This window comes from Malurus melanocephalus, unplaced genomic scaffold (assembly GCF_030028575.1).
Source record: "Malurus melanocephalus ecotype Western Australia unplaced genomic scaffold, MMel_1.1 scaffold_20, whole genome shotgun sequence".
Lineage (NCBI taxonomy): Eukaryota > Metazoa > Chordata > Aves > Passeriformes > Maluridae > Malurus > Malurus melanocephalus.
Window position 1 is genome coordinate 1238491 of NW_026623252.1, and position 12217 is coordinate 1250707.

At 36.0% G+C, this 12217-nt stretch overlaps 1 protein-coding gene across 2 annotated transcripts in view; it reads left to right on the forward strand.

The window, feature by feature from the left end:
• NCKAP1 (NCK associated protein 1) overlaps positions 1–10354 on the forward strand; it is a 53426-nt gene extending 43072 nt beyond the window's left edge. For both annotated transcript variants that reach the window (XM_057389835.1, XM_057389836.1), the window contains exons 27-31: positions 1106–1199; positions 2732–2848; positions 6500–6609; positions 8682–8771; positions 9351–10354. In XM_057389835.1, coding sequence (XP_057245818.1) covers positions 1106–1199; positions 2732–2848; positions 6500–6609; positions 8682–8771; positions 9351–9467 — 528 coding nt within the window. In that variant the 3' untranslated portion in view covers positions 9468–10354. The remainder of the gene's footprint in view (positions 1–1105; positions 1200–2731; positions 2849–6499; positions 6610–8681; positions 8772–9350) is intronic.
• The last annotated feature ends 1863 nt before the right edge of the window (positions 10355–12217 follow it).

The following is a 12217-nucleotide window of genomic DNA, read 5'->3' on the forward strand; positions in this document are numbered from 1 at the left end:
TAATTGTGGATCTGCAACCTCCTAATCTTCCGTGGAAAAAATCACAACAAACTGATAGGATAAGCACAACTTTCTACCTCTGTTTGCCTGCAGAAACAGAGGTGGTAACTGAAGTTACCAAGCAAAGTATAAATAGTTTTAAAGCTGTTGATGAAATGAATACTTATTATGAAATGTTATTTYTATTTTACTATTCCCAAAACTTGTGATTTGGGATGACTGCCAAAATGGGGATTTCTTCTCCTTTTATTTGGGTATTTTTAATACTAAATTGTTGGGTTGTCTATACAGACTTCTAGAAACAGGCTTACATTTGTTCCATTGTGCATGTAGTGATAAGACATGGGGGAATGGCTTTAATGTGACAAGAGAGTAGGTTAAGATTAGATATTAGGAAAAAWCTGTTGAGGGTGGTGAGGGTATGAGGGTGGKGAGGCCCTGGCACAGGGTGCCCAGAGCAGCTGTGGCTGCCCCATCCCTGGAAGTGTCCAAGSCCARGYTGGATGAGGCTTGGAGCAACCTGGGAYAGTGGAAGGTGTYCYSCCCATGGCAGRGGGGTGGGGYGAGATGGGCTTTAAGGTCCYYTCTGATGCAAACCRTTCTGGGATCCTTTTGAGCCTGTTGGCTGTGAACCATGCCCATCCATATGCTCTGTAATTCTTCTCATGCAGGACKGTGCAAACAGCACTGTACATTTTTCATATCAAAACTTGCCCTCAGGTACCAGGCTGGAGCACACAAAGGATAGTCTGCACAATATTCACTATGTACTTTAGATCTGGTAGTGAAAATAGGTTAGTTTCTTCTGAACATTAAAGAAAGATGTACAAATAGCTAATTGGAAATCAGGTTGTTGCTTTGGAGGTAATGTGGGAAAGTATATGAGTTTCGTTTGGCTTGACACAATGAAATTGCAGTCTGCACAAAGTACAGCTGCAGCTGCTCTGTGGAGGATAGAAACAAACAAAATCTACTGTATCTGTCTAATATTTGCCAAATCTCTGAAATTCCTTAGTGCCTCAAACTCATTTTAAGCATGACAGCAAAAACTATTTCATCATCTTTACATGAAAGCCTTCAGTGTTGTCTTTCTTGTGGTTCTCAGGTGGCAATGAATGTATATGAACTGTCATCAGCTGCTGGATTRCCTTGTGAGATTGATCCTGCCTTGGTTGTAGCACTGTCTTCCCAAAAATCGGGTAAGAAGTTCCAGTTTAAAAAATACAAATATTAAAAAAAAGAAGTGTTTTAAGTGCTAGCAGGGAACTTGTATATCTTGACTCCTTTGTATTCCTTCAATAAACTTCATAAATGGCAYAAGAGGATGAATTACTTGTGCCTGCTGTTTACTCGTGTTAGCTTGAGAATCTTTTCAAATACATGCCAATGGATGTGCCTGGCCTAGAAAAGGATAACAGGTACATGCTGAAGGAATTTAATGGTGAACACTGCTGTAATTTAAGAACAATGACAATAAGAGTGTCTTGTGAACAATTTGATCAGTTCTGTTGCCCAGATGTGTAACAAATCTGTCRCCTAAGTAAGCATTAGCAGCTGAATGCAGCTCATGAATTTCACAATATTTTGTTACCATTGTGTCCTAYAAGTGTTAACATGAAGTTTACAAGGGAAAAACATAGTAAAATAAACATATTAATTCTCTAATATATCATGCTTCCTCTTCGTTGCTCTAAGATACTTTTCAGTTTTGTTTACTCTGGCATGTTCAAAGACAGGGGTTAAGACTCCTAAGTGTTTTTTGATGATCTTCAGCTTTTTTTTCTATCTTCCTTACTGAGCATTTCATTATTTCCCCCCACCCCGTATGTTGTGGTGGTGTAGTTAATGTTAGAATCAGACCCTGAATATTTTAAATGCTACCTAAGTTGTTTCTTTCTTGTTCAATAGTAGTTATTTTGAGAGGGGAAAATACAGAGGGGCATTTCAATATTTGAATTTAAGTCCCAAGCACARTTTCTTTGTGCACTTAAGAAGTGGCAACCCAAAGTGTATTTGTTCTATCTGCATTACASGTATAATATACAGAAGTGTATCTTTGTAAGGTATCTGGTATCTAAAATGRCATTTTAAATGGATTATTTTCATTRTGGCATAGCTATGAAATGTTTAAGATGGAGAATTTCTGTATATTCTTTAATTTTTTATGACCTTGTATTTTGATTGCTACCTTTCGAGTTTGAAGTATTTTTATTTTATTCAGTTTTCATAGAGATAAATTCTGTATGTCACCAATTTTGACTTTTTTTTTCAACTAATCTTAGACTAATGTGTGGTGATGCTGTTTTTGTAAGCACAAGGTTTTAGTGTGAATTGACATGAGTGCACCATCACCTTCTGCTCAGTTTGCCTAAAGGAGAGTGCAAGAGAAGCTCTTCTCACCTTAGAGCAATAACTGGATTTATTCCAGCATGGAAAGGTCACTATTCTGCTCATCATGTTAAAGACTTRGTAACTAAATCATTAGAAGTGATAGCATGGCAGGGGCTTCTTTTTGTTCTCTTGGATAACAGACTGGACAGTTTGCAGCTCTACTCTGTGTCTTTTGGCAATATTCTTTTGATGATACTCTTCACAACACAGACATTTGCTTTGATGGATTTTAGTCTAAATTTCAATTTGGTCAAAAGATCCTAATCTATCTGCAGCTGAATGGAAATATTTCAAGATTACTTCTTTAATTAAAGAACTTTATTATTTTTTTTTTTTTTAGAAAACATTAGTCCAGAAGAAGAATATAAAATTGCTTGCCTTCTCATGGTCTTCGTTGCTGTCTCCTTGCCAACTTTGGCCAGTAATGTGATGTCTCAGTATAGCCCTGCCATCGAAGGTAATGTTGAGTTGGCTCAATATTTGCTGTGAATGCTGTCTTCACAATAGTCCTGGTAGTGTCTTGAATGCATTTGCCTTTAATATTTTATTACATTTTATAGTGAACAAATTTAAAAATCAGTTAGCCTTAATTTAGGCAAGTTCTTCTGAAAGTACTTTAAAAAACATTTACTTAACTGTCGTTTGAGATAACTTTCTATGAAAAATTAGTTTGGTACTTGAAATTTTCAGAACAGTTCAATTACTGCAGGGGGCACTCTTGTCCTAATGTGGAATTGTTGGAGCACACATTCTGAATTAATTAATGTGACACTTAATATTTAATATAATATAGTCTAATAAGTATTAATGTTTTAGTCATCTTTACATTGGTGTTCGGCTAGTCATACTAGGTGTTTTTTCTATATTTAATATGCTGTTCAGATTGCCAAGCATAAAGTTTTGAAAACAGAATCTGGAAGGTGTAAGTGGTGAATRGAATTATTTCCTAATAATAGTTCAACTTTCTTATTAAAAAAAAATAATCCTTGCCTCAACAAAATTCTTTGCATGTAAATCCACAAAAGTTTTCTTTCTCTTTTTAAGTTGAAAAAAGGCAATATTGTTTCAACACATACAAAAGTCACCTTTCAGCTGCTCAAGCTATTTCTTTTGTAATGTGTGACATGACTCACATAAAAGATCATGTTTATACTGCTTCAACTCACTTGGATGGATGTTTTCCCTAATTGTTTTTTAAAGTTGCATTTTCAATTTGCTCAGAATTGTAACTCACAAAGCAAGTGTGAACTGGCTTCTGAAAATTTAAAGTACCAGGGAAATACCAAAAATTTCGAAAGCATTCTGTATCACTTAATGAAGTACGCAAATCACATTTTTTAGAGGCCCAGGATTGTTGTTTTACATGGGATTAATCAGCCTTTTCTTCAGCTTAGAATGATTAGGGATCTGTTGTCTATAGTTTCATTTTTAAACAGATMGTGTAGACTTCTCCAGTTGTGAAAAATGTTAGATAAATCTGATGTAGGAGTAGAACTTGAATATTGATTTTAAAAGTTAAGAATTTTAATTTCAAAATCTTTTTCTGATGAACTGGAGAATGATCTGTAATCTGCAGAGTTTGTTTCCTGTTATCTACGCTCTCATAGTGTTTCTGCTGCTCTTTGCAAGCTTTTTCCAAGTAATGATGCTTGAGTAAAAATCTTGGAATATAGGCAAGAGCAGGGAGTATCTAATGTGATTGGTGAGGGGCACAGGTAGAAACTTCCTTGTTTGAAGACAATAAGACTCTCTTTGCTCAATCCAAATAAATTTGTTTATGTGTATGTAAGACCACATTTCTTAAAAAATACCTAGTTGCAGTTTGGTAAAAGAAATTCCTTGGAAGCACTTCCTGCTACCAGCTTCTCCTTTAAAGGATCTTACCACCTTTAGAGTCTCAAAACCTGTTTGGCTTGCCAGGGGGCAGTACTAAAAGTTTTACTGGTGATTTGTGTTTTTAAATTTACCCCTCTGCAAATTAATTTCTAAGAATACGTCAGGCTAGCGAGAGGTTCTCCAGCAGGTTAGAGCTCAGGTAGGTTTGCCTTCCTCAAACTTTCTTTCTTCTCAAGACTCTCTTATTCACCATGTTCTTAGCAGGCTGAAACAACAGATAATTCTGATCTTCTGCCTGGTTTATATCATGTAGCTTAAAKATTCCAGTTTATGTGGTTTCATTTACATTCAATAGCTCTGAAGTCAGGCAAAACCTTGCTTCAAAGTGAGTTCTCAAAGTAAGTACAGTTGATAAATGACATTTAACTGTGACTGGAGAGAAGTTGCATCTTGCACTCAAGACCATGTTAGGAGTTGCTGCTSATTCTGTGGGACATGGCCTATGTATTACATAATTGGGCTCTTTTATTGWGAGGAAAATGTTGCAAACAGAGCAGACCTTGTCATTCCTGCCTTCCTTGCATAATACTACTTTTTCTYGTGTTCTACCCTTATTGTAGAACATCTGGCTTAAAACACTTAATAKAAATGGTATTTCCAGAATGTGAACTTGAAAAATGCAGCCTTATGAACTAAATTCCCTGGACAAATCCTGAATTAATCCATCAACAAGTCACAGATTTGAAGGAGTTTCAGCTTTCTAATCTGGCAAGACACGTCTCCCAAATACAGATGGTGCTTGRACAGCTGTAGCAGTGTCTGCATTCTCTCTGCCTACTTCAAATCTGTTTCTTCCACAGGTCCCAGATAAAGGCTCCAAGTCTAACAGACCTTTACTTTTGTTTCTATTATAGACTAAATTGCTAGTCAAATACCAGGCTAGAGGACTAATTTGTCAACTAGAGGGTAGAATAGAACATTAGTCTGCAAGAGCTATAGTTCTTTTCTAACTACTTGAAACTTACTGCAAGTTAGAAGACAAAAGTTCCTTTGTTTTTTCTACAGCCTGAGATATAAAAAAGAAGTCACTTTAATGAAACAAGCCACTTCAAAGACAAATACAGATTTGAATCAGAATTAAGCAGATTTTTCAAGATTTTCTTGRCTGATGTTCACATGAAAATTAGAGACAAAGTTGGAGTATCAAATCCGGGGTCCCTGCTGATGGAGATCCACAGGGATCTTCACTGGGACATACTAGTCAGCAAAGTCACAGACCACCTGAATGGGGGGCTGAAGAGTGAAGTGGGAAAATGTATATATCWCAYGAAGTTGTTGAGRSTATTAGAGGAGTGAAGAGCTGCAGWGATATGATACTGAGTAAAYTGGGCAATAAAATGACAGCTAAAGTTAATTTTAAGTAACAATRGTGATATGCATGGAGAAAAAAATGATTTTTCTCATGTGGAGTGATGGGGCTGACCTCACCATTCAAGCATGAACTTGGAGTTAYGATAAATGACTGAAYRAAAAGATGAGCTCAGTGCTCAACARTGGTAGAAAAAAGCATGTTTGCATGCTTGAGTACTTTTTAACTCCTTCAAAGACCTTCTCCTTTTCATATGCTCACACTTTCCCAAGATATTTCCCCAAGTGACTATTAATTTTGTTGTAAAGTGGTATATTTGACTTAATTTGCCTGAAGGAAGTATCAGATGTACTCAGGAGCAATTATTCTGCTCTCTTTGAAAACTGATGTCATTTAACCACCTTCCAGGGCTCTGAAGCTTGACTGAATTTTRGGCAAGATGTTACATAAAAATTAGTAACGGAACACCTTTGTTCTTGAGTGCCTGTACATCTCTTCGAGGAATAGTCTGGGCATGAGATGCTCATTTACACATAGGGGGAAAAAATGGTCAATTAGCTTGTGAAGATCCTGTTTACTTTTGTCTTTTTGGCCTAGTCAAGTGTTAACACTCTTTAAGTTTTGTAGAAACCAAATAAACATCCAATATATCCCTTATTTCTAAAATCCCCAGGTATCTTTCTCAGGTTGTTGTGAACATTAGGATTTGGAAGGGAGATCTGTACTTCTGATGCCTTTCCTGATAGCAAGTTCAGTGTGGAAGAGTACCTTGCTCTCATTGTGTAAGATGCTAAAAGTTCTTCTTTCATTGTCACAAGYCTCTTTAGTCTTTGTGATATTTTCCTAAGAATACTGTCTTTTTCAAACATGGTCCTGAGGTGATTTGTGTATGCTTTTGTTCAGGGCATTGCAACAACATTCACTGCTTGGCAAAAGCTATCAATCAGATTGCTGCAGCTTTATTTACGATCCACAAGGGAAGCATTGAAGACCGTCTCAAAGAATTTCTGGCTGTATGTATAACTTTATTCCTACTTGTGAAAATGCACTGTTGATTTGGGAGCAATGCAATCCTGGTTTTGGTGCTGMAGAGAGAAGCATATTTTCTATATGCTTCTATATACAAGTCTATACATAGATTAAATTTTGCAGCAGCTCTTTGTAGACACCTGTGTGTGATGTTGGAWTGTTAAAGGAGCAAATCAGTGCAAATGTCATAATTCTTTTCACTACAACCTTTAGTGTTTTAGCACATATCATTTCTCACATTATGGGGCCCACGACTGGAAAAAAGAAGGTGCAATGCATATAAAATTAAAATTCTGTCTAACTAATTTTTTCCCATGATGTGGTGGATACTTTAGTTAGTTACCTTCTTTAAAAAAGGAAAATAAACTTCAGGATGGCTTTTGTGTTGTACCTTTTGACACACCTGCCCTTCTAAAACGTGAAGAGCCAGATAGCAGTGTGTTACAGGGCTAGTTGGGAAGAGGAAACTTTTTATGCCTCAGAACATATTGAAGATAAAAGCTASTGAAATCTTTAGTAATGCTTGAAAAAAAAATCAAAATCTTTAGGTCATGGTGATGTGTTTGAAGTACATTTTGATGTGCTGCTTGAGTAGAAATAAAATTTTTTAAGTGGCTCWTAGTTCACCAGTACTAGAAGGAAACTAAAAGCTAAAATAGCAGCATCAGTTTAATTTTTAAAAATTATTATTGATTTTGAGTGGGTATTGATTTTTCAGTGTGGCATTAAAATTGGGGGAGAAAAAGCCCCTCCCTCTTTATTTTACATAAATAACTTAAGTAACTTTCTGTAACTAGAAGTTCACAGAATCAGGGGTCTTTTTTGCCTTAAAAGAATCTTTCCCTTGTGGAAATTAATTGCATTTTGTAAAACAGAAAAAATCCCTATGGTCATTGACCTTGTCTAAACTGTTAGCTGTAAAACATGAAAGAGAAATGGTTGCATCAAGTTGCATACATTTGACAAGTGAAGGAAACCAGTAGAGTTTCATGTGATAAAAACATYATTGGTATGAAGTTTGCATTCTTTTAGTGTTTATGGACCACTTTCAGACCACTGCTTTTACTGCACAGACTATGACTTGATGGTTCAGAAATTTTGTTAAACTTTTTATTTTGACACCTACTGTTAGTCTGAAGAAAAAGCATTTTTCTCAAGAAGAAAATTACTGCTGAAGAAGATCTGCTTTCCTAAGTTATTTAAATATGAAAAATCTTAGGAGGTTAATGCTGATGAGTATGCACTATGCATCTTTTGAAGTATATRTATGGACTTCATATTACAAATGGATTCATGACAGCTTTTTCAAAGGGAGTGTTGAGTTAGATTTTTAAAGTTAGTATTTTAAGTGAAAATCCTTTTCTGGTAAACATGTGGTTTAGGCACATTGCCACTGCTTGGTATAAGGGCCTAAGTGATGACKGTACATCTGAAAGTTGGGGTTTTGTTTCAAATTTCTGTAAGGCATGGAAATATGGGGTATCAAGGCATCTACAAATTAAGTATTTTACTGTATTCTGTGATCCTGAGCTTGTAAATAGCTAACTACATGTTAGAAGTTTCTAGGATATCTTCTAAAACTAGGATAATAAGGTTGCTTATGGTTTGATAAAATATTATTCATTTGCAGTTAGGATGACATTTCTTCAATTAACAACACAGCTTAGGAAGTAAAAACTTCAATCACTTCAAACATTACAAAAATGCAGTAAGTTGAAATGTATATTGGGAAGGACAGAGATCTTGGTCCCCTGAGAGTTCTGTCATTGATTTCAGGAGATTTTATAATTGTCAACCAATGATTACAGTAAAAAGTTCTCTGCAATAAATTAATTCACTTTTTATGTTAAAAGAGCATATGTCATTTATTAAACACTACTAGGAATAAGCCATTATGGGACATTGAGACCAAAGTCCAGGGATGGTTCATGTGCTCAGGATTACTTGTTTTCCTTTGTGATTATTAGCACAATCCAGAGTCCATTGGATTTGTGTAACAAAATAGCCCATCAATGCTTTGTTTTATTTATTACTTTGAAATGCTTATTTTATGTAGCTTGCATCATCCAGTCTACTGAAGATTGGCCAGGAGACAGACAAAACTACTACAAGAAACCGAGAATCTGTTTACCTACTACTAGACATGGTGAGCATTTGTGTGTTTTATTTGTGCTACTAACTTAAGAAATCAGCTCCACATTRCATCGTTCAACCAGGGATTTTTGGATCTCATCTTCAGTGTTGTAGCTCACAAACCAGGGGAAATAAATTTTTGGCATTCTAATGTCAGTATTTTTTTTCACTGTCCAAACATGACACATTTTTGCCATCATCCTTTGTTGCTTAGAACATTGTATCACGTTGTTGAGATCATTTTCATTGTTCTCTTAGTGCATACAATATTGGAATGAAATGTCACCATTTAAGAAGCAGTGTTCAGGGTGTGTAGGAGAAAATCCTCTTTACTCAGAGGTTTTCCTTCCGTTCAGTATTTGGTATCTTGTGGAAGATGACTATTTATATAGGAAAGCTAAATACTTGCTTTGAGAAGTAGTGAGTTTAAATGTAGAGGAGAAACACTGCTGTAAACTTAGTGCAATTTATTTTGGCTGTGAAATACGGAGTGGTGGTGTTACGCAGACCAGAAGGATCGACATGAAATGGTTTATCAGTAGCAGGCAGTGGAAGGTGCTCTGCAAAACCTTGTGTTTCTGGTTTTTTTCAGATTGTGCAGGAGTCTCCGTTCCTGACAATGGATCTCTTGGAGTCTTGCTTCCCTTATGTCTTGCTGAGAAACGCATACCATGCTGTCTACAAACAAAGTGTTACATCCTCTGCCTAAGTATATACTTACTCGAGATAAGACATAGCACGCATCTGTGTGGCCTCAGTTTTATCTGTAAACTGTGGAGCTATTTTACTTTATGGCCTGATGAACAGTTTTGTGAATTATAAACTTTTTCCATAAAGTTGTATTCCTAAACAGTGGTTTCTTAATATGGTTGTACTACAATATAAGCTTGGTTGATTTTAGGTTGCACATTCATGGACAAACCTTTTTCTCATTCCTTTTTTTTTTTTTTAACTTTAGAGCATCAGTTATGTTTTAAAAATACTACTTCTGCTATATGTTTTTTGATATTGATCATGCAAAACAAAAATTGCTTGTTTATTTCCCAGAAGAAAAATGTATTTAGTGATTATTTTAGATAGAGTAGCTTTCATCTGTGTGTAAATTATTTCATATAGGGAGAGTTATAAACTTGTACCTATTGTTCTTATTGAAAACAAATATTGGATGTGCATTTCTGTGAAGTAATTACAGCCTTTCTAGTTTTATTTTGAAACATTCACTGATCTACATACTATGACACTATCTAACATTGAAAATGTTATAGGACTGCTTATCCTACAGACAGTGATCYTCTCCCAATACTCTGAAACAACTGCAAGTGGTGGTGTTTGTATAAAGCATAGTGGAAATTTTTTTTAAACTAACTTCTGTGGTGCCCTGTTGGCATTAACACTACCATTGTACCCTGCTGTATAATAAACATTCTTACACATTTATCACATATTGATAAAATGTTAGCCCTTAACCACTTTTTATATGTTTTAAATTTTTGAAATTCAAGTGTACCTTCCATAACATACAATAAACACTAGACTGTATTATCTGTAGGTGAATTATTTTTAATATAAATGTTATCCTAGTATTTTAAGCTTTAACTGTGCTGTTGTGCATTGATTTACATCTCACAGTTCATTAAATATCAATCCTTAGAGCTTTTATGTGAAGACTTCTTTTAATCCTTCACCTTTTGGCTTCTGCGATAGTGAATCTTGTAAAAAGTTGGAAGAAGGAATTAAAAACAATGTTAAAAGTGTCAGTTTAGTGCCATTATCCTTTAAATCTTAACTTTGGCATAATAAAGCCAGAAAAGCATTTATATTCGTAGCAATGCCAGTTACACCCATAGAAATAAGTGTATTGTTAAAGTATGAAACTTGAAATGATCCTAGAACAGGCAAATGTTGCTAAAACCRTAATATCAGGCATGACTGAGACAGATGTATAATAGTCCCTTTTTTATCAGTCATGCAAATTGGCCTTGCAGGATACCATTTAGCTCATTTAGGCTGAAAGCTGACCAGATGGTTGTGCTCTGTAATCCCCGATGTATAAAAGCTGTGTGTTCCTCAGCAGGCTCTGGACATTGTATAGAGCCCCTGTTCTTGGTGCAACTTCTGTGCATGCTGGTAACTTTTTCTATTATGAAAGAGCTGTTGTGTGCTCAGTTACAATAGCTTCCTCTGTCCAGAGGAAAAAAGTACTGGAATAAAATTGTCCTAAGGAAGTAAGGCAGTACATCTATATTTTTCCTAATCATGCATTTTATGTTATAACTRTGGAAGTGCTTTTAAATTGATAATTTAGGACCCTAATGAATAAGTTTGTTCATAAAGTAACTAGGTTGAATGCAAGACTTACAAGTTCTACTCTGTAACACGTGTAATCCAATACATTCAGATGTTCTGATTTCAATTAAGATTTTGATTATCATGTAGCCTTCTGTGGAAAAACAATGCCTGTTTTCAAGAYAGATTCCTGAAAAACTCAGGTTTAAGAAATAACCTATTTTGTGTCTTTAATCCTTTTAAATGCAAAACAATTGTACCTGTCCATTTGCTTCAGATCCCAGGTTTCCACTGTCTGTGATGTTAGTGAACCAAACCTAGAAACAGGTGATCACTGACAAATAGGTAACGGGTGCAGTATCTCTGCAAGAAGCTGCTTCTGACACAGTTGGGTTAGATTTAGGCATGAGCCTTTTAGATCTGGTAGTTTCTGTGGGACCCCTTACATGTGGTGTCTGGCACACAAATCCCTGAGGTGGTGCCTTTTTAACTCCACTACYACTTTTTAATTACTTCTTGCAAGAACTTGGGCAAGCTCAGAACAAACCACAGGAGGGAAAAGTTGGGGAAGAATCCTGTGGACTCATCCATGTGCTGGTTGCATTTGGGCAGGGCTGGAAGGATTTCCTTATTTTGTTCTTGCTGTATTTCTGTTCCTGGTTTCAGCGGAGATATCACAGAATCATGTAGGGTTCAGCCTGCTCGTGGAAGGTAAAACACACAAGGGTGAGTCCTCAAAGCAACCTGTGTCTATGCACTACACAAACTGTCATAAGCCTGGTGAACCAAGTTTGTTGGGAAGGGTGATAGGAAAGGAATTCTTCCTCTGGAGCCTGCAAACACCCTGTCCACAACTTAGTAAGTTCAACTCTTGCCACTGTGTATCGAGTCATCTCAGGTGGCCTTTTGTGCATTTCCAGATGTGTTTGTAATTCCTGGAGCACAAAGCACAGATGGCTGTGCTGAGCTGGCCCCATATGGAACCAGTTTGGATCAAATGTCTAATTCACAGGGGATAGTTCTGCCTTATGTGAGAAACAGTGCAGAAGAGCAATGTCCTGTTGCTGCCTAGAGAATTATTTTTATAGTTTAAAAATATGTGTCTGCCAGGACAAAAGATTACCATTGAAAGCAASGGTCTAAAATTTTTTTTCTATATGGGAAAAAGAATTG